This window comes from Rousettus aegyptiacus, unplaced genomic scaffold (genome assembly GCF_014176215.1).
Source record: "Rousettus aegyptiacus isolate mRouAeg1 unplaced genomic scaffold, mRouAeg1.p scaffold_m13_p_6, whole genome shotgun sequence".
In the NCBI taxonomy this organism is placed as follows: domain Eukaryota; kingdom Metazoa; phylum Chordata; class Mammalia; order Chiroptera; family Pteropodidae; genus Rousettus; species Rousettus aegyptiacus.
This window is the reverse complement of record NW_023416309.1, coordinates 114,429,944-114,452,905: the sequence shown is the minus strand read 5'-3', so window position 1 is coordinate 114,452,905 and position 22,962 is coordinate 114,429,944. Positions and strand designations below refer to the sequence as shown.

The 22,962-nt window shown below is 60.1% G+C and overlaps 1 protein-coding gene across 1 annotated transcript; it reads left to right on the top strand.

The window, feature by feature from the left end:
- The first annotated feature begins 852 nt into the window (after positions 1 to 852).
- On the top strand, positions 853 to 20,728 carry LOC118603943 (collagen alpha-1(I) chain-like). Its single transcript, XM_036223369.1, has 5 exons — positions 853 to 931; positions 1,145 to 1,323; positions 17,687 to 18,176; positions 18,630 to 18,971; positions 20,386 to 20,728. Exons 1-5 carry the CDS (start codon positions 853 to 855, stop codon positions 20,409 to 20,411), a joined length of 1,116 nt encoding a protein of 371 aa, XP_036079262.1. The 3' UTR covers positions 20,412 to 20,728.
- Positions 20,729 to 22,962: the final 2,234 nt, after the last annotated feature.

Here is a 22,962-nt window from a genome sequence, read left to right as displayed (position 1 = left end):
ATGCCAGAATTGGTCCAGTGCTGCTAACAGCTGAGCGGGGCCTGCCCGCCCCTGTGTGTGAGGGCAAGTTCTGGAATTCCTGTCCTCCTGGGGGCTGGCCATGCTCAGCAGCACCCTGGGAAGCATTGGCCCCCCCCCAAACTCCAGACACAGGCCCCTCGGCCCAGCAGCCTTATGCTCGGGGCTTGTGCTGCTTTGCCTGGGCTGTCTTTTAAGTTTTAAGCCCAGAGTGGGTTTGGAAAAGGCCCCGAGGCCACAGCAGAGCCTGATCAGTGGGGGAGGGGTCCCAGCACCTGCACAGGTAGGTCCAGGTGGGGGCACTCGGTTCCACAAGCAGGAAGCTGAGTCTGGGAGGTCTGGGCTCTTGCTCAAGGCCACTCGGCTCTCACACTTGGCGGCAGGGTGGGGACAGAGAGAGCCCCTCATGCAGACCCCGTGGGCTGCCACTTCCCCACTCCGGCCTGTCCAGACCTGAGCCCTGGGAACCCCAGGGGCTGCGCCTGCTCTGCACGCAGCCCTGCCGCGCCCCACGAACGGGGTCGCGGAGCCGGGTGGTCAAGGCTGTGCAGCAGCGAGCCCCTGGGCTTATCAAACGCAGATTGCACCTGCCTTGGGCCGAACTGTGTTCAGCCCAAAAGACACGCCAGGTCCTCAGCCCCAACAGTGATGTCGCCTTATTTGGGCTTTTGCAGATGCGATTAGGTTAGGATTAATTAACCCGCCTGTGGTGTGCTGGCAGCTGAAACAGAACAGGAAGTTAGCGTTACAAGCCAAGGCCCTAATCCAATGACCGGCGTCCTTACAAAAAGAGGGAAATTTTGCACATAGGGACACAGAGAAGGCTGCGTGACGATGAAGGCAAGACCGGAGAGACGCGGCCACAAGCCGGGGAACACCAAAGACCGCAGGCGGCCACCGGAAGCCGGAAAAGGTATGAGCCAGAGTCTCCTTCCGAGGCTCCAGCAGGAACGAATCCCACCGACGCCTTCATTTCAGATTTCTGGCTTCTGAATGTCAGAGAATAAAGTCCCGTTGTCCTGAGCCACCCGGTCTGTGGCGATTTGGTCCAGCAACCGCGGAAAAGCAGCACATTCCCGCCCTGCTGTTCGCTCCTCTCCGCCTTCCTCATTCCCATTCCTGTTAGCTGGGGCCAAGGGAGCAGGCGGCCGTGTGGCCGGAGAGTTACACGCGGGGCAGCGGAGCCGCCGGGAAGCGCCTGAGGATGAGGAGCCGGGCTTCTCGCCGCTGGAGAAGGGAGTTTCATATACGGGGAGGAGGCAGGCCGGAGTCGGTTCTGTGGAGCTGGGCTACAACGAAGTATTGGTGTGGACGCACGCTTCTTGCATAGAAATGGACGTGCGTGTGTGTGTGTGTGCGTGTGTGTACATTTCTCAGCTCTGACTGCCAAAAGGGCCTGGAAAAATGAAGTCCCAGTAGCAGTGAGCACACTTAGTGCCCCGATCATGGCTTCAAAAGTCCATCCTCCGCTAAAAGGAGCAGGGCTTTTTGGAGAAATGGCTGATCCCAGGGTCAGGGCAGGGTGTGCTCCAGGTGAGCGTGGGGTGTCCTGGGAGAAGCACGGAGATGCCAGAAAGCGGGGGACAGCCTGCAGGGGCTCCCACCGGCCAACTCTGGAACAATCCGAGCAGCAAGACAAAGAGTAACGGAGCGACAGAGCGCTAGCTTCGTTTATGATGTAAATGGTTCCCGATATAAATGAATGAATGAATGCGTAAATGGGAGGGAAAGCGGACCCTTGAAGGCACGAGGAATCATGGAGTTAGAAAACTTCCATTTGGCAGCCAGCACGTTAATAATTGATCCAGGGAAAAATCTACAAAGGATGCGCGAACCCGCCGGAGAAAGGCTCATGGCAAACAGGGTATTTGCAGGGACGTGAGGTGTTTCGAGTTGTCTCCTCCCGAAGTGGTTACTAATTGTTACTTATTAACCAGCGAGTTCGAAATGCTAATTAATTCACTTTACAGGGCAGAAGCTTGGCAGGCGTGATTCTAAGGAGGTGACGCGCGTCCGCGTCCGTATCACCTGGTGTGGGGACAGACAGCGTGTGCCTCCTGGTGCCATGAGATGGCCCTGTCGAAAACGGCGTCCAGTCACGGGAAGCGTCAAGCCCAGACTGACCCGAACCGAGGGGGTCTGTTCCGAAGTCACAGGCCGGTACACTTCAAAATCGTCACAGTTGTGGACTGTAAAGACTAGCTTTATGGGGAAAGATTGAGGCACCACATTTTAGATTCCGACCTCCCAGGCTGCCCTATCAGTTGACGGTGACTTTCAGAGTCCCAGCTCGGGGCCTTGGGGAAGGGGAAGTGAGCCCAGACACCCCACCGTCGGCCAGTTGTGCCATTCTGAGCGAACCCCACATTTTCCGGCCTCGGCTTGCCCATCCGTTTGCCCTGCCTCGCCCCCGAATTCCAAGGCGCTGACCCGACCGTCAGACCAAAGTGTGTGACGAAAGCCTCCCCCGGACCAAGCAGCGACGCCACAAGAGGAAACCGAAATCGGATCGCGGAAGGCCGAGGAACCGTGGCAACAAACGGGCGTGTGACGCTGGATCAGCTTCGGGCCCGTGGGAGAGGTCGCCGGGGCCGGCGGGCGAAGGGTTGTGTCGCGTCAATGTCGATGTCCCCGTTTCGATGGGCATGTTGGAGCTGTCCCCGCTTCAGGTAACACACGCGCAGGTGTCCAGGGATGATGGGCATCATGTCCGCAGCTTACTCTCAAAGGGGCCAACGTACTCTTAAAGCAGTAGAACAAGAAAACGTGGTAAAATGTTCATATTTGAGGAACCTGGCTGGACAGTATGTATTTAGGAACTCCGTTCTGTTCCAACCACTTTTCTGTAAGTTTGCAGTTATTCAAAAGTAAACCATTCGAAACAAAGCAAAAACAAACAACAAAGACAAGCCGCAGACCAGGACGTACGTACGCCACCAATCCAACCACGGACTAGTATCTGAAACAGGTAAAGGACTCTTCAAGCTTAACAGTAAAAGAGCAAACACTCGAATTAGGACATGAGTAGAAGACATGAGGATGCATCTCCCTAAGAGGTTTCAAAGACGACGGACATCAGCGCCTGCCAGGGACATGCAAGGTGCAGCCACGGTGAGATCACTGCCACGCGCCTGTCCGACTGGCTGAAATTTAAAAAGCCACAAGAGCAAACGCTGGTGAGGATGTGGAGAGACCGAATGCCTCCTGCATCGCCGGAGCAGCCGCTCTGGAAAACGGGTCGGCAGTTTCTTTAAACGCCGAACACGCACCACCTCGAACCCTGCAATCGATTCCTGGGCATTTCTGCCAGAGAAGCGAAGATGTACGTTCATACAAAATCACGGACACAGACGGACGCGGCAGCTTTATTTGTCGCGGCCAAAAATGGGACGCGACCTGGACAACCTTCAGGGGTGAATGCTGAAGCCAACTCGCCGGTCCGGACCACGCACGGCACTGCGGCCAGCAAGGGCCAGCAAGAGGGGAGAGCGGCCCGCGGCACCCAGGTGCGCCTCCGGGGAGGGTCGCAGGTCACCTTCTGCTCGCCCTTGAGAAATGACAGAGACACAGACACGGACACGGACCGGTGTGGCGGCTGCAGGGGCGAGGCGGGGGCGAGGGCAGTGGGCGAGGCCGCACCCACCACGGCAACGTGCCGCACCCCGTGGTGATAGATTGTTCTGTATCTTGACAGTACCAACGCCCGAATCCTGGCGGAGATCCTGGGTGAAGGGTGTGGGGGATCTCTCTGTGTCATTTCTGACGGTTATGTGTGAATCCGTAATGATTTCAAAGCGAAAAGCTTAACCAAAAAACATCCCAACTGATTTTTTTTGTTGTTTATACGCGCAGGATGTCACATGACTAGCTGCTGAACGCATATTGCCGCAGCTGTGACGTACCCCCGTCCACGCTCCAGACGCCTCTCAGTCAGAATCGCTTGGGGAGCCGAGTGTGTGAGCTTCGCAGACTCCTCCCCAACACGAAACCTGTGTTCTGGGTGGGAGTCTGGATTTAGAAGGAGCTGTCCTGGGGACTCTTGTGCACAGGGCCCGGGCTCCGCAGCGAGACCGTCAGTCTCCCGTTTCCACTCTGGATCAGCGACAAGTTCGCACGAGATTCCCCTCATGTGGTGGTTTGGGAAAAAAACCATGTTCACAAATTCTTTGACACTCTGCCCACTGGAGGGGACGTGTCCCGCCTCCCGGCCCCGCCCCCCGGAACCAGCGCTGGTCTCGGGGTCTGGTCTGGCTCCTTCAGAAAAGCCCTCAGCTCCCTGTCTGTCTTCTACGCCAGCTGGGGAGCCCTGAGCTGCCCCAGGAGAAGCCTGACACCCCTGAGGCTTCACGTGGGAGGACGCCAGGGTGGGTGCGAGGGACAGACCAGCTGAGGTCCCAGCCAACAGCTGGTCTCAGCTGCCGCCGGACGCGTGCGCACAGGCGATTCCAGCCCCTCGCCGTCCCGACCACGACCTCAGACACCGAGGAGCAGAGCGAGCTGTGCCCTCCCTGCCCTGTGAACCCCTGGCCCGCAGGGTGTGTGGGCGTAAGGACCTGGCGGGCGTAAGGACCTGGTGGTTCTAGACAGGGAGCTTGGGGTGTGTGTCGTGCAGTGTCAGACACAGAAGTCACACCCCGCGGGGGCCCAGGCAGAGGCCCCTGCCTGTCCTGCTGGACTGCTGCAGCTCTACCCTCCAGTCCATGAACGAGACAAGCGACGTCTTTCCAAGTTAGCCCCGGGGATCTGACTGATGCAGAGGACTTGGGGACATCCACGCGGAGGTGGCCGAGAAGTGGCCAGGAGCCTGTGGCTGGAGAGCCAATCTGGAAGCCCTCGGCAGGTGCACGTGGTCAAAAACGCAACACCCGATGTGTATTCAGAGAGGAGCGAAGGCGGCCAGACACCAGGCCTCCACGGGCGGCAGGGAGAGGGAGCCACAAAGGACATCACTGAGAAAGAGGGCCGCAGGACGGGACCGGGCAGAGCGATGTGGGTGAAGGGAGCCGGGAGGCCCGGGAGGCCCCGGGAGGCCAGGACGCGGCAGCCGCAGGCAGGCTTCAGAGCAGGCAGGGGGTGGCGGGCCACACCCCGCGTGCGGCCGCAGACCGGGCCGCCCTGAGCTCTGGTCACTTGTCCGCGTCCACATAAACCCAGGACGTCGAGAATGAGCACCTGCCACCTTTCTGGCAACCCGGCGGAGTCGCTCATGTCTGTCACGTCCAGTAGTGAGTAGGGCCTGCGTTTGGGATGTCTGCAGGGTTTTAATTCTATGTTTCTAGCAATTCACTTTACTACATTATAGCAAAAGTATGAGTCGTAACGGATTGGGAAAAACAAAACAAAACAGAAAACAGAAGCATTGGCGGAGACCGCTCTGGCCAGACGTGTGGCCGAGAGAGGGAGCAGCGGGGCATGAGCCAAACAGGTCCCCAACCCCTGGGCCGCGGACCGGTACCGGCCTGTGGCCTGTTAGCAACCGGGTCGCATGGCACGAGGCGAGCGGCAGGCGAGCAGCAAAGCTTCACGTGCGGCTGCAGCCGCCCCCCACCCCGCACCCCCAGCGCTGGCGTCACCGCCTCAGCTCCGCCTGCGACCTCGGGCACTAGAGTCTCCTAGGGGCACCGGTCCCTGGTGCCACGGAGATTGAGGACCGCTGAGCTAAGGACCAGGCGTGCCACAGGAAGTATTTTAGGTCTGCTGGTTGGTGGTGATCATGATGGTGATGGTGACGTTTGCTGTGAGGATGACAGAAACGCGAGTGTGACTACGGGCTGAGGACGAAAAGCCGGCTGAGAAGGAACGAGATGACGGCCACAGCGGGGAAGAGAGAACTGGGGGGCTGCGGCCCCCCTTTGAGCGGCGGGGAAGGGAAACCAAGAGAGCAACGCACGTGTGCACACACGCATGCACACACACGCGCGTGCATGCATGCACACACGTGCACGCACGCACACACGCACACAGAGCGAGGAGAGGGAGCAAAGATACAAATGCAGAGTTTTTTTTAAAAAGTATGAGAATTCTAGGTCCGCCTCTGCACCAACCAAACAAAAGACATCTAAATTAGATTATTCTCTAGAGGGAACGAATACTAAAATTGACTGAAGAAGAAGTAGAAATAACCACTTGGATTTAGGATGGTAGCCAAGAATCCATTCACAAAAACGTCCCGAGGCACCGCCCGTGTTTTCAAGGACTAGGTAACTACCATATGCACACGGCCCCCCAAAGCACGGAGAAAGATGGGGCTCTTCCCCACGCTCCCACAAACCAGAAGCGGGATAATCAAAAGAAGTCAACGTTTCGACTTCCTTTAGGAACACAGATGCAAGACCCCGAACCGACGTGTTTGGATTTCGTTATTGTTCTTTATAAATGTTTCCAGTTGAAAGTTCAGCCTGTTCCTTGTCCATCTGTCTTGTTTTCCAACAAATGTCCTTAAGGGTATGCATTTTTATTTTTCCTTTGGGATATCCCCTAGGTTTTGAAACATAGTGTTCTCATCGTTTCCTCATTTATAAATAGTTTGCAATTTCTGTTTTGATTTCCTTTAAGCCAAGAGTTACTTAGAAGGGTGTCCTCACACGTCCCAGTGACTAATTTCTGTTATCTTCCTCCTCCTCTTAATTTCGAAATGATTCGTTTGAGGTCAAGGAATGAAAATCATGTGATTTCTGCTTTGTTAACCTATCCAGTTTCTTCGGTGGCCCAATAAATGTTCAGCTTCTTGTGGCTGATCCATCCCTGGACGTGAAAAGCAGACTGTTCATCCATCGTGAAGTTCCATCAGGGACGCCTGTTGGACCAAGTTTGTTAACTGCGCTTTTCAAATCCGCTTCATCCTTCAGTGCATTCTGTCCACGGGGATCTTTCCATTTCTTAGACTGGTGTGCTGGGCTCTGGAGAAAAAGGTTCGCCACTCACTCCGCCCCCTTTTCTGCCTCCTCCCTAAAGGAAGCACCCAGATTCCTGATCTGCCTTGAGGACAGGGATGTCCGTGTGACCCAGTCCTGGCTGAGGAGACGTCGGTGGAAGATTTTAGGAAGATTTCCTAAATATAAAGGCGTGTGGAGACGAGGCTTGACCTGGAGGTGAGGCAGCCATCTTGCTACCATGAGGACAAAAGCCAGGTGCCACCAAAAGACTGTGTCTCTGATGTGGCATTGATATTCCAGCTTCCACCCTTCTGGCCATGCAGACCAGCTGAGCCTGTGCAGCTCACGGCCCATTAAGTTTCCTGTGATTTGCAGGTGAACGGCCACAGAGCGTCTGATACAGCCGTCACGGCTCTGTGACGGCTGCGAATGAACACGGTGGGTCTTGGTTTTTCGAGGGGGGTCCCTTTCGATGCCTTTTGCCTTGAACTCTCTGTCTCCTCTTAGTGCATCTACTTGTCGCATTAGCATTGATCTGATGAGCACGTTTTGTGTAGCCCTATGCATTCTGTTTTGTTTCGTTCTGGTGGAGGCAAAATACACGTGTGAAACGTACGTTTCGACCATACGTAGGTTTCACAGTCCAGGCGTTAAGGACACTCGCAGCATCGCGCAGCCGTCACCACCGATGTGGCCTTTTACAACTGTGTGTCACTCACACGCACCGGGCCTTAGCCTTAGTCTGCATGTCACAGATGTACCGCCCTCAAAGCCCCCACCTCACGAACACGCCCCCAGGCAGCCCCCTCCCGTGCCCTGTTCTGTGCTGCTGGGTGTTTTCTTCTGGGTGAGTGTGCAAGCAGCAGACACTCGGCCTCAGACTAGCACCAACAATAGTGAAGTTTCACGTCACGGGACAGAGGTGGGGTCCCTCACTCGGACTCGGGGAGCTGGGAAGGGGTCGGTTTTGCCCTCGGGCTGGGAGAGGTGGCGGGTCGTGGCGGGCTTCCCGCCCAGATCCACGGGGATGCCCAGCACTTCCTGGAGCTCTGGCAAAAACAGGGAGCTTGTCCCCGAGCCCGGAGCACGTGTCCCTTGGCGGGCACTGAGCAGAGCTGGCCTCAGCGGTGGAGTCACCAAATTGGCCTGCACCCCTCCCGGCACCCGTGAAGTCTGCGGGCCCCTCCTCAGAATAAGGGTTTTGAATAGGGAAAGCACACAGGCTGACGGAGGAAACCAAAATCGCGACGATCCATGCGGTTTGTGCTTTGTACACTCGTGCACACGAGTAGGGAACGACCCGCAGTCTGAGGCACTGATGACCTGAAATAGTCTCTTGAGCGATCGGGAAGAACTGCAGCCTGATTTAAAAGTAACTGTCATTTCAGTGAAGTCACAGGTTCGTGACTGAAAGAAATAAATGCCAGATTGTAGTTAGAGGTCATTGAAAAGAAAGGGGTAATAATGAGGGGGTGTGCGAGCCCCTGCCTCCCCACTGCCTGTGAACCTCCCCCCTTGGGACTCCCCATGGCCCCAGCAGGGACTCCTGTCCCGCCCGCCCGCCGCCTGTGGGGGCTGGCGTCACTGACCACGCAGGTGTCCGGAGCTGGGATTTTTACCCACCCGTTAAATGTCTCCGTCCCTCCTTCACGCACAGCTCCAGCTGATCAGCCTTTATTGTGATGACTGCTGACACTTAAGCCTCCTGCTGGGGTCCGGCTCCCCATTTGCACGTTTCCTGAAGTTCTCCTCCCCCCTCCCACCCCCACTTCCTGCTTCCTGCTTCCGCGAGATACAGCAAGTTGTCCTTGTTCCGATTTGTTTCATGGCTGGAAACTTAACACCGTCTTTCTAGTCACCCAGTGGTTACTTTAAACTTTTAACACATGCATCTGTTGGCACGTGCATGTTTGAGGCCGCCTTGCCCTAGCCTCGCCCGGAGAGAACCAGGACCCAGGCTGCTGCCCCGAAGGCCACCGCGCCTGGCCGTTGTGTCCCCCTTGGCCCCTCTCCGCTGCCCGGCCGAGTTCGTCTGGACGTGGACCCCGCAGAGCGTTGTCCAGCCGGTGACCCCGAGGAAGACAGCGTCCCTGGCTCTCGTAGGCCAGGCCTCCCTCGCGGGTTCATCTTTCGTCTTGCTCAAGCATAGAATCTAGTGACAACTTCAAATAGTATTTGTTGGAAATAAACTCTCCCAACACGCAGCACGACCCAAGAAAAAAAAAGGGTTGGCTTCTGCTCTCCGCTGAAGGGCGGCGAGCCCGGCAGAGAACCGCGGGCCCAAGGCGCCCTCGACCGCCAAGCCCGGAGTCGCCAGCACTTGACGTCAGCCTGGTGCTTTTCCGCCTTTGTTCTTTTCCTGGACATAACCTGTTTTCTTTGCCGCTAGGAGGTTGTGTTTGATCCCTTTCTCCTCGTCTTCTCCAGCCGGGGGTGGTTTTCCTGTACCCTTTCCCTTCAGGCCTCCGGAATGCCTTTTAAATAACTGGATGTGGGAAACGACGGGCTTATTTCCACTGTCCTTAACTTCTCCTTGCTACATTCTAACTCCTTGTCTTTCCCTCTGTGCTGCGGAGATTTCTTCTGTCTGTCGGTCTGAGGGTTCTTCAGCTTGAGCTCCCAGCTCACTCGTTCAAGAATCAGTGTGTCTCTTTGACTCCTCGGCCTGCCCGTTGAGTATGTTTAATTTCGGTGTCCAAATTTATTTGTGTCACAATTTATTTCAGTGTCCCAAGATGTTTAAAAAGTATCTTTGCAAATTTATTCTTATTTTTGTTGTTTTTGTCCCCTGAATATATAAGTAATATATCCTTGTGAAACGTGTATGATACATAAAATTATAAGGAAGAAAGCAAACATTATCTGAGAGTTCAGCTCCCCAAAGGCTGTCTTTAAAAGATAACAGCTTCTCTCTTCTCTGTGAGGGTGCCCCCAGGGCTACGGGAGCATCCTGAGTGTTCTGAAGACTTGCTTCCTCTGCCATCTAACCTGGTGGGACAGGGAGAGCCCAAGAGCAACAAACTAGCAGCTTATTTACCTCTGACCCGCACAGAGCAAGTGCTCCAGTGAGGGGTAGGGTCCTATTGGCAACGTGTGGCTTCCACAGTGGCTCTGCCTGTCCCCACCCGGCGGTGGGAAGGGGACCCTAGGAGAAGGCTCATGGGAGGTCTCTGTGCAACGCGGAAGTGGTACCCGTTGCTTCTCTGCATTCTGTTGGACGGACCCAGTGTCCTGGCCACACCTATTGCAAAGGAACCTGGGAAATGTGGTGTGGCCAGGAACCCTGAGGGTGGGGAAACAGCTTTTGGAGGACAGGTGGCCCTCCAGCCCCCAGAAAAGCCCCACGCCCCGTCTCGAGGGAGAAGACCCAGCTCATCGCCCAAGCTCTCAGCTATGTGCAGCCTCATGCTGCGCCCAGATGTGCATCCAGCTGACAGAGCAGGTACCCCGCTACCTGCCCCCCATCCCACCCCTGCCGCAGGCCCCACGCTGCCTTCAGAGCTGTCGCGGGAGGCTCTGAGCACCGACCACTTTGCCCCAGCATCAGGGGTGAGCACTGGGCTCTCCCCGGCGGCCTCTGAGTGCAGGCTGGCCCTCGCGTCCTGGGAACGCCGTGGCAAAGCCGCGGGCCTGGCCAGTGGGCACCCTCGTCCGGTTCTCCCAAGTGTTTTACCACAGCGAGGGAAATCTGTCACTATTCCCAGCTCACCACGTCCGTTTCACCGCCACCCGTGAGCCAACCGCTGAGCCGACGCCACGGCTTTGGGGTTTGGTCACACCAGCTCCCCGGGTGCCCAGCCCTGTGTCAGTTAGGGTGGGCGTGTTGGTCGGCGGTGGCCCCAGCAATGCTGCAAACAGACACTCCAAAGCGCCGTGTCTAAACCGACTGAGGGGCAGTGCAGGGCAGGCTCCCCTCCTCCTCGGGCCCGCGGCTCCCCGTCAGCATGAGGTCGCCCTTCCGCGGGCACGGTCGCCCCATGGACAGGGCCGACGGTGCTGGCGCATCCTGAGCCTCTGCTCACTTCGCCTCTGCCAGCCTCCCGCTGGCCAAAGCGAGTCACGCTGCCAAGTCCAAAGTCACCCCGCTCACCCAGAGGCCACGGCAAGGAGGCGGACGAGAAATCCTGCTACGGGGTGAGGAACGGGGCCCGGTTCTTCAACCCACTACAGGAAGTTAAATTGCTCCAGGGTTCAGATCCTGCTCTAACCGTAGAGACAGCAGAGAACTCGAGGCAAAGGCTCTAAGGTGACGGTGGCTTCCCGCCCCTGCAGCCACTCAAGGCTCCAGGCTGACGGGAATCTGTGGCCTTTGACGTGAAGTTTCTAGTGTCACATGGGCCCACGGGAAGGGGGCAGAGTGTAGAGGGAGGTTTGGGCCAGGTGCTAGAGTGACACTTGTCACGCCTGCTCGTGCACCACTGGAGAGGGGCAGGTCACATGGCCACACCGACTTGCTAGGGAATTTGGGAAATGGAGTCTAGCCGGGCCCGGGAGGGAGGGGAGGTGGTGGAGGTGGACAGCTGAGTCCAGCGCGGCCTCGCGCCTCAGCTCTGCACTGCGATCGGGGTTTCCTGCGGGGCTGGCGGCTCCAGGTTTATGTTCCCTTTCGTGAGATTCCCCACTTTCCAACACAGGGACTGCTCAGGGTCCAGCAGGCGGGGGCATCAGTGTCTGCTCTGGGGACGTGGGGCTCCCTGCTGCTTCTGGGAGTTATTCATCGATGGGCCCTCTTCTCTACCCACGGTCTGCTGGCCCCCAGTCACCCCATGGGTCACCCTGACAGGTGCCCCAGGCTCTCTCAGCTGCTGCCTCCAAGCTACTGTCACCTGCTAGTAGCTGCTGCCTCTGCACTTTGGACTGCGGTTCCTCTCCTCAAGCCAGAGCTGCACCCCACTCCACCTCCCCAGGACTCCTTGGGATCGCTGGTCCGTGGAGGGCACTTTTCTTGTTCTCCTGGTTATAATGGACTTTTAAATTTTTCTGTCATTTCCAGAGGGTGGGAGATGAGACTGTGAGCAAGTGTCTGGACCATCCTGATTCAACCTCCGTGTGCCCCTGGACGCTTATGTCCCGGGCATGAAATTTCCAAGGCCATGTCGATGGAGTCTGTAGGCTGCGGCCTAGCCATGTGGCCCTGCTGCCTGCCCAGCTCGCGGTCCCCATGACTCTGGAGTGAGGAACCCTGGGGGGAGACTCCGAGGGCACTGTCTAGTGACCTAGCTTTAGTAACACACACTTGGATGGTGACTTTGGTAAGACCAGCTCCAGTGACATAGGGACTGAGAATCCTCAGGCCAAAGCCAGCAGGTCCTGGAATGTCTGTGACATCGCAAGTCCCTCTCCCATGGGCACCTTTCTCACACCCAGCGTCCAGCTCGCCCTGGGTGCACGGGAAACCACCAAGCAGGCCCTTGCCAACCACTGCGTGCTTCTGGATGGAACCATCCACCAGAGCCCTGCCAGGCCTTGTTTGGGTTTGTGATTTCATTTTGAGCTAAGCTTTGGAAACCGAGTTTTGAAGCCACCCTTCCTGGTGCCTGGGTCCAAGTGTGGTTTCTTTTACTCTTGGAATTAAGGCCAGCTGTGTCTGCTACCTTCCAGTGAGGTGCAGGGCTGGGGGGAAGTCCTCCATGGAGAAGCGAGCCAAGCCGCTTTTTACTTCCAACCAGAATCAGCAATTCAGCTTCCTAAAGAGGGTTTGCCACCTTCCTAAGGGGAGGCAGCAGGGGAGTAATGAAAGGGCCAGAAGAACCCCCGCTCACCTGCGCAGAACTCTGCTAAGAACTAAGGGCACAGAGATCCCTCCCATAGACCCCTCCTCCAGGTGAGCTGGGAGGAACCTCGGGGGGTAGGGCGCAAAGGGCAGGAGGTACTGCCCTGGCGGTGAAGGCTCCAGATCTGAGAGCCCCTGGGCGCCCGCTCTGGAGGTCCTGATGTTTCCCCTCAGTATGACCGAGCTCGAGGGGGGACGGGGGGGGTGCCATTCCTTATTCAGAGTGACTCTGAGACTACCGCCAGGCAGTGCGTGCGGCCAGGACTCGCTCCTGGGCCCCATCCCACCCCAGGGGACTCAGTTCGGCGCCGAGACACGTCCAAGCAGCCCCTCCATCCAGGGCTGTGCCACGCGGTGGAGTCGCCGCTCTCAGGATCGCCCACTTCCCTCCCGAAGGAGTGCGTTTCTCTGCAAGTCCTCGAAGAAACGCACACGGCGCAGGGCAGCCCCGGGGCGCAGGAGTGAACAGGACTGGACGCAACGAGCCGTTCTTAACCAAATCCCCTAAGGTCCGGGGTTCCTGCAGCCGCTACGCGGGGGTCGTCTCCACCCCCTCCGCATTCCGGGGCTCTTTTCTGGAGGGCGGTTGAGAACGCGAGGGGCGGGAGACGTGAGTCACCCCGCTGCCGAGCCGCAGTCTCCGCCGCAGGCGCGAGCCTGCCCGTTGCCGCCCGTCCACGCAAGGACACCGGGGCCCTGTGCCGCCCTTCGCCACCCGCCCAGCCCGCCCATTGGCCCAGACGCGCGCTGTCCGCGTCTCCGCGCAACCCCATTGGCCCGCGCCCGTAACCCAGACAAAGGGAGCGGCGGCGGCGGACGGTGATTGGACGGGGCGCGGCCGGGGGAAGGGAGCGCCGAGGGGGCGGGGCGAAGCGGTGGAGGGGGAAGCGCGGGGAGGGGAGAGAGCCTCACGGGGGGCGGGGGCGCGGCGCGGGCGGGCAGGGACCACGGGCGCGAGGTGGGGGAAGAGGTGCGGGGTTCAGGCGGGGAGGGGCGGCGCGGGGTGTGCTGCGGGAGGACCCTGGCGCGGGGCGGAGCTGGGGCGGAGCGCCTCCGAGGGGGCGGAGCCGGGCGCCCCTGGAGGGCGGCGGCCACGGGGCGCGGGGAGCCCGCCGGCCCCTCCGCCTAGCACCCCTCCCGCCCCGGGGCTCCTGCCCGCACCGTGGCGGCCGCCGCTGCCTTGTCTTCCCGAGGACTTTGCGTTCGTCTCCGCGGCTCGGCCAGAACATGGGAAGGCGGGAACCGGGCCGAGGAGGAAGCGCCCACGCCCGGACTGGCAGCCGGACCGCAGCCCAGCGCCGGGACGCGCCGCTCCCGGGCCTCGGAGCTCCCCTCCGCGTCTGCAGGCCGCGGGGACCCTCTGCACTCTCTCGCTCGGGTAGGAGGCGCGGGCCTTGGCGCTGAAAGATGGACGTGGCGCCGGGACTAGAAGCTCCTCGCGCTTCCTGCAGTTGACTCGGCGGGGTTCGCTGCCGGGGAGGCAGGGAGGGAGGGACGGGCCGTGGGGCGACCGGCCGGGTGGGGAGTGGCTTCTGGGGGCCCCCTCGGCAGCGGAGGGCCCGCGAGGCCGCCCTCGGAGCGCCGCCAGGTACGTGCATTTTCCTTGTTTCCCGTGCGCCCAGAGCGCATTTCGGGGAAGGAACGAATAAAAACCCGGCTGGTGTGTAAGAGCCTTTCGCTGCAAACGTGTCTTCCTGCGGGGCTCGGGAGGGCCGCCAGACGCGGGTTGGACACCAGCCCGGGGTGACCCGGCAGGATCGGCCGCCACTGCACCTCGGGGCTCGGAGCGAGTGCCCCTTAGGAAAAGCTTGTCCCTCTTCTCTAAGTTGTTGAATTCGCCGCAGAGGCCGTGCGTCCCGCCTCTGCCGCAGCGCTGGGGCGACGGGGCTTTGTCCCCTGCAGTCTCTCCCACCCCGGCCGTTGGAAAATCGGCATTCCTTTTCTGGCGGGGATGCTGTTTTGATGGGTTGGCGGAAGCTCGGGATGGGGAGACCCGATCTTGGTCCCTCGCTGGCTGGCAGTACCCCTACCCCTATAGTGAGCCCCTCCCAGCCCCAAGACTTGCGGGTTAAGGGAGGCCCGCGGGCTTTGTCTTTTCAGAAGGTTAGGGGAGGGCCGGCCGCCGGCCTGGGCAGGCTCCTTCCCCTCCCCCATGCCCACTTCAAACAAAAGAAGTCCTGGGAGAATCATTTTGGGGGGAGAACTCTTTCGAAGGAATCTCTAGGTCCCCCGCCCCTGAGTCTTTACAACAAAGAGGATTGGAGAGAGTTGAAGGAAAGGCGCGCTTTTATTTGGGGATCCTTTAAGAGCAGGCACCTCTCCCCGTTTTTTCACCCGATTAATGCTCTTTAGGTGACGTTGGGATTTGAGGGGGGGGGTTGCGTTTGGAGACTTTCAGAAGAATCCTTACGTGGGAAGTCGGAGATCTGGCCTCCACGCGGTGGGGAAAAAATCCCCCATGGAGTGAATTTATTTCTTACCGTTTGGGGGAAGATCGAAAATTAAGGAGTTCGATGGTCAGTGGGGGCTTGACTTTGTGTGCCTTTCTCCCGCTCTCCCTGTCCCCTAAGTTAGAACAAAGGGCCGAGGCGAGAGGGCAGAATGGGGTGGGGGCTCCCATGGAGCACGTAGTGGAAAGTTCCCGCGCACCCCCGCATATTCTCCACGCAGTTTGGGCTGGAAAGAAAAGGAACCCCCGCCCGGAGTGCGTTCTGTCCCAGTGCCCGGCCCCCGAGACCTGCGCCGTTCGTCCCACGTCGCGGTTACCCGGCCCGGGAGAGGGGCCCCGAGGGCAGGAAGGGCCCCTCGCGGGGGCGGGGAGGGTAGAGCATGCGGTTTCGGTTTCCACCCCCCAGGGCCGGGGCCGCGAGTGTGCGGCGCCCTCGGCTGCGCGCGTCCGCGCTCGCCCGGCGTGGCGCTGGGGCGCCGACCCGCTTCCACCAAAGGCCTGGCCCTCCCTTCTTTCGAAATAGAGTCGAAAAGGCTCCGGGTCTCCGTAGAAAAGGCGCCGATGATTTACGGTCTCCCAAATCCCCCACGCTCTAATTATACACTCGTTTTTTAGTTGGCGTATATGGGTGGTGACCACTAAAATTTTCCATTTCGGAATAAAGAAAAAACAAACCACGAACGGTGCAAACTGTGCTCCTTTCGCACCCGCTTGGGCGGACCTTTTTCGAGTGGCAAGTCCGGCCTCCCTCTGCCGCCGCCGCCTCCGTCCTGCACACGCGGCCTATGGACCCCCCGCCCCCCCCACGCTGCAGTTAACGGGAATGGATTTTTCTCGTTCTTCTGCCGCCCAGGGGCGTTAACGGGTTCCTCCCTGGTGGAAGCCCTGTCGAGTGGCGCTCTGGGTGAGGTGCCGACTGCGCGAAACTAAAAGCCCATTCGGGGGTTGCAGCCTCCACCCCAGCCCCGCGGCCGGGGTGCCGAGCTGGAGAGCGAACCCCCCCCCACGGGCCTACTCTGTTCACCCTTTCTTTCCTGGGGGCCCACGCAGAGCACGAGCCTGGGGCGTTGAGGGGGCCCCCGCTGTGCTGGGGGGACCCCCAGACCCACGCTGCTCGCCTCTGTCTGGCGGCCCCATCCCCCCACCCTCCTCCCTTTGTTCGCCTCCCTGGACACCGAGTTGAAAGTGGCAGGAAAAAAATAATTAGATGGAAATCAAAGATAAAACGGGGTGCGCTGGCGGCCGAGGCAAGGCCTGGCCCACACTCCGCTGGCGCCTCGTAAATCTTCGGAGCCTGACAAAGGCCTTGTCCTCCTGTTACCTGGGAATTAGGCATGTCTCCGTGGCCTCTTCCCCGTCCCCCCAGCACCCCACTTCAGGAGCGAGGGCAGAGTCCTTGGGGCCCCCCTACTTCTAGCCAGTGCAGGATTTCCCTTGTCCAAGCCTAGAATCACTTAATTCTCAGAAATGAATATTGTCGTGGGGTGGGGGGCGGTCTGGACCGTGAGTATCTGGGGCCCAAGACCCCTGTCTGAGGAAGGGCAGCAGATACCCCCTCCCCGTTATGGACAAAATAAATATGATCCCTACTCCAGGCTGCCGGGTGAGGGTTGGGGGAGGACGGAGAAGGGTCAGGCGGATTAAGCCCTCCTCAGCGACTCCTTTGTCTGGCTCTGGCCGGGCCGCTGCAGAGACTGGCAGCGGGCGCGGGGCTACGGAGGACCCCTTCTCGGCCCACGTGTGCAGGCTGCGGGTGGGGACCTTGGACGCAGTTCAAGCTGAGTCAGGAGGTCCCCACGCTGTTAACCGGAGGTCTGCGTGTCTGAGATCGCAGGGCCCACCTGCGACCCACCCCAGGGCTGCGCCCCACACTTCTCCAGTGCGGAGACTGAGAACACTTGAACGAAGTCCTGGCCAGTTTAGATTGTTTTAAAAACTCGAATTAATCGAGAAAACAGTACCCGCGCTTGCAACACAGAGAAGAGGTTTGGGGGGCGGGAGTCTTTTTTTAATTATACCCCTTGTTGTGGTGGCTGTTTCTGACCTCTTCATACTATTAAAAGAAATGTTGCCACATTTAATTTTTGTTGCCACGAGCTATGGAGGGTAGCCCAACATTTTGAAGTAATTTGATAAGCCTCCAAGTAGCAAGTCCGAGAGGGAGGCTGGCGGCCCAGGTATAGTTTCTTTATAACCTGAATTTACAATGAAAGCATTCTCCTTTATGGATATAATAGATTAGATTTCACAACTTAATTCACCGGAATGGCTCCGTTTAAGGGAGCTCCGGCTGATTTTATTACGCCAAGCCAAATTGGATGTTTGTGGTCTTAACGAAAAGCGATTGTGACATAAAATATATAATTTTTAAAATAAAAAACCAGCGGGTTCGACCCCATCCCCTCCTCTCTCCATCCCCCCCCCTCTCACCCCTGGATTCCCCAGTTTGGGAAATACTGAGAATTATTTGTGTGTTGATTTCTGCCCGAGAGACCGGAACTCACACCTGGGACGGGGGCGGACAGGGAGGGGGCTGGGCGCCGGGCGCAGAGGGCCTGGCGTCTCCCGCAGCCTGTCCGCTCCGGCCCCGGCCGCCTGCCCTCCGCAGGCCTCGCGCGCGGTGCGACTTCCCCGCAAGGGCTCAGGGCCCGCTGCTCGGATCCAGCCACCGTCGTAATACCTCCCGACACAGGCCCTGGAGTCCGGGGGCCCTCGGAGCCCCCCTGGGCGCCGAAGCCTCTGCCCGCCTTGCGCGGCCGGGACCAGCCCCGGTGGCAGCGCCGCTCTGAAGAGCCCAGCACAGGGACACCGGCATCCGGCAGGCCGGTCCGCGCTTCGTGCCAGGCGACTGCGCTCCCGCAGGGCCCGCTCCACGCCGCCCCGACGACGAGAGGCAAGAGCGGCTCCCAGGGCCACCGCGGCCCCCGCCCCGCCGCCCGTGGGGAGTGGGCGTCAGCTCGGAACTTCGCAGCGCCAGCCAGTGCCCCCGCCTCTGCGCGGACCCCGGGGCCCGTCCCACCCCGGCCTGGAAGGGCGCGGCCGCCGAGCCCGCGGAGCAGAGGTGGGGATGGGGGTTTCGGTTGCCCGGCCCACCAGCGCCCGCGGCCTGTTCCACTGTCACTTCTGATTAAGGTCGCGTCCCGCGCTCCCCGGACAGCGCGGCGTCCTCCCCCACCCCCGTGTGTCTTGTGGAAGCCAGATTTAGCCCCCGGCCCCTCCCGGAAGATCCGGGGCGGAAGGCGGCCCTCCTTCGCGGCCCGGAGGCAGGGGCCGCCGCCACGGCCCCGCCGGGCGGGGGCGCGCGGGCTGCCGGGGCCGCGGGGCGCCCCGCGAGGCGGCCGCCGGCCTCGGACCCCGGGCCGCGCCGGGAGCACGGCGTGCGTGCCGTGCGTCGCGGGCGGGCTGCGGGTGCGCGCCTCAAATTCAATCTCCCCGGCTGCTGACCTTGTTTCTTCCTTGGCCCCAAAGCAGCAGCGGCTGTTTCGTTCTTTTTTTTTTTTTTTTTTTTTTCCAGAATTCCTGCTGCTGGGGGAGAGAGGTTATTATTTTTTGGTTGTCATAACTTCCTGCAAAAATTCCCTGGCCTCGGAAAGCGTAACAATAGCACAGTGGATTGTCGGATTTCTGGAGCGAGCGCCGCTCCTCGGCTTTCTCCAGGGACATCTCTGCCCTCCGGCTGCTGCGGGGACCCTGTCCCCTGCCCTAGGCCGGCCCCCTTCATCAGCCTTCAGAACCTCCATCCGGTTCGCCAGTCTACCTCTGCCTTGGGGTCCAGCCCCCGTCACTCCTGGGAGCAGGCACAGCTTTCTGATCTGGGGAGAAGTCGGGAGCCTGCTCCAGCATCAGCAGGGACTAGGTAGAGGCTCTGTGCTCCCACCCCACCCCACCCCACCCCAAGTCCACTCCAGGTGACCCTCACCGCAGGTCCCTTCCTCAGGAATCCTACCCCTGTTTGCTTTTGGGGTCAGCGCTAGCCCAGAGGCTGTTAAAAATTAATGGGCCTGGGGCCTTGAGGGATGGGTGGAGCAGGGTGGGGGGTGTCTGCCTGCCCTGGATAGCTGGGCCTCTGCTGGCCACCACTCTCTGGGTTGGGCACATTGTCCATGCACTGATGCTGCTGCCACACCTATGGGGGGGGTGCTCAGCTGCGGGCTCACCTGTCTGGCCAGGGCGGAGGCGGGAGTGCTCTGGTTGCCAGCCCCAGACAGGACCCGGCCTCCCGCAGACTGTGGTGCACGCTGTGGGAAGCCGTGGGGACACGGCCTCCCAGCCCCCTCCCCTGGCCTCCCAGCCCCCTCCCCTCGCGGTTCCAGAAGCCCAGGAAAGTGGCCCTGGCTGTGCCTACGAGGGGCCAAGTGTAGGCCAGCTGGTCTGGCGGTGTGTGCCTGGGCTGGGTATCAGCCTCAGCCTTCCCTGACTACACCCTCCTTGGTTAGGAGGGGAGGGGGCCATGGGAAGAGGATCCCTTGACCCGTCCGTCCGTCACTCAGGAGGCAAGGGTCTCACCACGAGCCTTCGGGACCTTCCCTGAAGCCCCTCGTCCTGTCCGTAATTTATTTACATTCATGTTACACCAGGTGCGTGGACGTGACACATTGTCCCGGCCAGCTTGGATGACAAGAATTGAACTTTAGTCTCCAGGCAATTAAGGCGGCTGGGACTATGCTTCATTAATGGTTGTTATGCAATAAAAGCGATCAAATGGCCCCTGTTTGCGATTTAAAAATGCAATTTATTTTAATTTACGTTTCTGAGTACTTCTGGGGTTTGGTGGGGGGCAGCTAGGGCATCATTGGAGGGGGTTGGGCCGAAGCCCCTCCTTTTGGAGGGATAGAGGATGGCCAGCGTGAACTAGGACCTGGAACGCAGGGAAGGCAGAGGAACCTGCAGAGGAAGCCGGGGAAGCAGGACCGAGCCTCGGGCTGGCAGGAGATGAACATTCTGGGCCGCCTTTTAAAAAGCAGAGAAAAGTCACCCCCGGCCTTGCTGGTCTGCCCCTGGCTGCTGTGGAGTGGGCTGGGGAAGCATTCCTGAGCCAGGGCCCTGGGACCTTGGGCACAGTGGCCACCCCACTCCACCGCTCGGTCGGCGTGGCAGCCCCTCACCGCCCCTCAGGCCCAGAAGCATGGAGGCCCTGCTGCCTCTGGAGACCCCAGCGGCAGGCCCGCCTTGGCTCTGCCCCCTTCTGGCCTTGGGTGTGGATCTCATTCCCATTTCTGCAGGCCCTGGAGGGTCACACTGACCTGTCTGGACGCTGTCTGTTTCACCAGGACAGGTCTGCAAGGCCAACGCCTGAGGGCCCGGACAGATGGAGGGGCGGAGGCAGCCGAGGGTCGAGGGTTGAGACAGCAGACGTCCGACCCTGGAGACAGACACGGCCTGGGGAGACGGGGCTGGCTTTGCACACAAGAGAGAAAGAAAGTGGGCAAAAGACACCCGAAAACCGGAGCGCAACACCGTGGTGGTCTCAGGATCTCGGCCACCGGCCCCTGCCATGCAGACCCTGTGCCGGACAGTCAGCTTCATAGTCCACGCGTGGATGCAGAGTCAGGGCTCGCGGTCCTGTCACTCCCCATGACACACATGCGCGCGCGCGCGCGCGCACACACACACACACACACACACACACTTCAACGAGGTGCCACCGAGCTGGGGTGGGGGCGGGGGCAGAACAGGACGGGGTGGCATTCCCCGGGGGGCGGCCGGTGGGGCGGGGGGGGGGGAGGGCGGCCTCCTAGCTCCCCAGTCCTGGCCCTCCAGGCTCCTGAGGTACCGGCCCCACCCCCTCCCGGCAGGGCCGTCCAGGCCTCTGTCTCCCCCGCCCTGTTTTTCTGGGCGCCCCAGCCTGCCTGCCGAGTTAATTGGCAAACTTTTCCAGAAGTAAACCTGACGGATGGAAATTAATAGTTACCCCGGCCCTGCAGTCGCTGCTAATCGTGCCAGCTGGGAGGAGGGCCGGGGCGCGGGACGAGGACCCCTGAAAAACACCAGCATAAGCAAGATCCTTTGGGCTGGGGTGGCACAGCTCAGCAGCCCTGCGGCCGCAGCAGGGGCGAGAGCTCCTCGGAAGGGTCCGAGCAGCCCTGCACCCCCCGCCCCGGCTCCCCTGCCCTGGGACCTGGGTCCGATGGGGTCCTCTGGGCAGCTCCCAGCTGGGGTCTCAAACTGGGAAGGCCCCTCACAAGAGAGGCAAAGGAAGGGGAAGCCTCCAGGCTTTGGGGGCGGGAAAGAGGCTGTGGGGCTGAGGTGGGGGGTCAGGGTAGCCCGCCCCTCTTTGGAGCTCTCCATTGGGGGCAGGTGACAATGATTTCGCTGGCCCACCCAAGGCAGAGTGTGTCTGCACTTAGGGACCTTGCCCCGAGACTCCCCTGTCCTGTAAAGCACAGCCTCACCCCCATCATCCTGGGGCCCTGCGGTCACAGGCCTTGTACTCTCAGGCTGGATGGAGAATCAGTGCTCAGGCAAAGCTGGCCTCTGCTCAGGCCTCTGCAGCCCTGGGGGCAAGGAGGGCACAGTGCCCGCCGTCCGGGTCCCCAGCTGGGCTTCCCACGGTCAGCTGCGGTCCGTCAGTACCTCTGCAGAGATGCAGCAGTACAGGGGTTCTCGGGCCCCTGGTGAAGACCCTGATGCCCAGGCCCCGCCCTGGACACTGGCCTGGGAGGTGTGGGTGTGACCAGCAAGTCCCCCGAGGCAGTCCAGCTACCACCCAGGAGACCTGGGTGGGCTGCAGGGTCCGTCCGGGGAGACAAAGGGTGAGGCGTGGGGCCACTCACTGGACGTGTTTGTCGAATGGTGGACGGACGGACAGACGGATGGATGGATGATGAGGTTTTGCTAGGAGCAAACGGAGGTTTCCTTGGCCCTCTGACGGCCCATGCTGCCTGTTGGTGGCTGAGCTGACCTCACTGGCCCCACCCAGAAATTTTCCTTGGAGAACCAGAGATCAGCGCAGGCAGGAGTGACCAAGCTCACAAGGGACCCAGGAGAGACCTTTCCCCCAACCGGGGTGGGGCCATGTGGGGGGCCTGGGGTGTGGCTCACCCCTGCATCTCCATGCTGGTGAGACTAGACCGAATGACGTGGGCGGGGCGCGGGCGCGATCAAGGCGGAGCTGTGAAGTCGGGGCTGTGACTGACAGGAGGGCGGGGCCTGCGTCCTCCCGGAGTGGGCTCCAGGCTGACTGCCACAGCTGGGCGGGCCTTGCACCCACCTGGCAGGTGCAGCGGCCCCCGCCGCCACCCGCTGTCCCCCCCAGAGCAGTGCTAACCGCTCCTCAGGCTTGGCGGGCTTAAAGAGAGGAAAAGTGGGGTGTCTGTTCACAGGACAGGAAGCTAAAGAGGGTGACGGGATTTCAGTGTGAGATTCCAGGTGGCCGGGGTCGGCACTGAAGGTCGGCGCGGGACCTAAGGGGCCGTGCCAGTTGCATCTCCTGGGCCTGACGATGTCAGAAAACCCTGCCTGGATGTTAGCCGCCCAAGTATTCCGGGGTGAGATGTCTCGGTGTCTGCAACTGACCCCCACGCGGTTCAGCAACTTAATGGAGAGAGAGAGAGAGAGAGAGAGAGAGACAGCCAGTTTGATGGCATCTTCTTAAAATTGCTGCAGAGCACAAAATTACTAGACATAAATTTGTTTTGTGTGTATACACTTTTAAAAAGACATCCTTCAGGCCGGCAAGGGCCAGACCCCAGCCTACCGGCGCTGGGCTCCCCAGGGGCACCCAGAGGCACCCAGAAGGCAGGTGTGAAACACATCTGGCCCGGCCCACTCCGGGTCCTGCTGGCTGTTGGCACCCTTCGCGGGGGCAGGTCCTGGCCTCACCAGGGGTCACTTGAAGAGGGGATTGC

What these genes read in the sequence shown, in the direction of transcription:
- LOC118603943 (XM_036223369.1), top strand. Translation starts at nt 853, where the DNA reads ATGAAGGCAAGACCGGAGAGACGCGGCCACAAGCCGGGGAACACCAAA. An exon ending in TGGGCTACAACGAAGTATTG is followed by an intron (nt 1,324 to 17,686) that starts GTGTGGACGCAC and finishes CGTCTCCCGCAG; the next exon opens with CCTGTCCGCTCCGGCCCCGG. An exon ending in GCCGAGCCCGCGGAGCAGAG is followed by an intron (nt 18,177 to 18,629) that starts GTGGGGATGGGG and finishes TTTTTTTTCCAG; the next exon opens with AATTCCTGCTGCTGGGGGAG.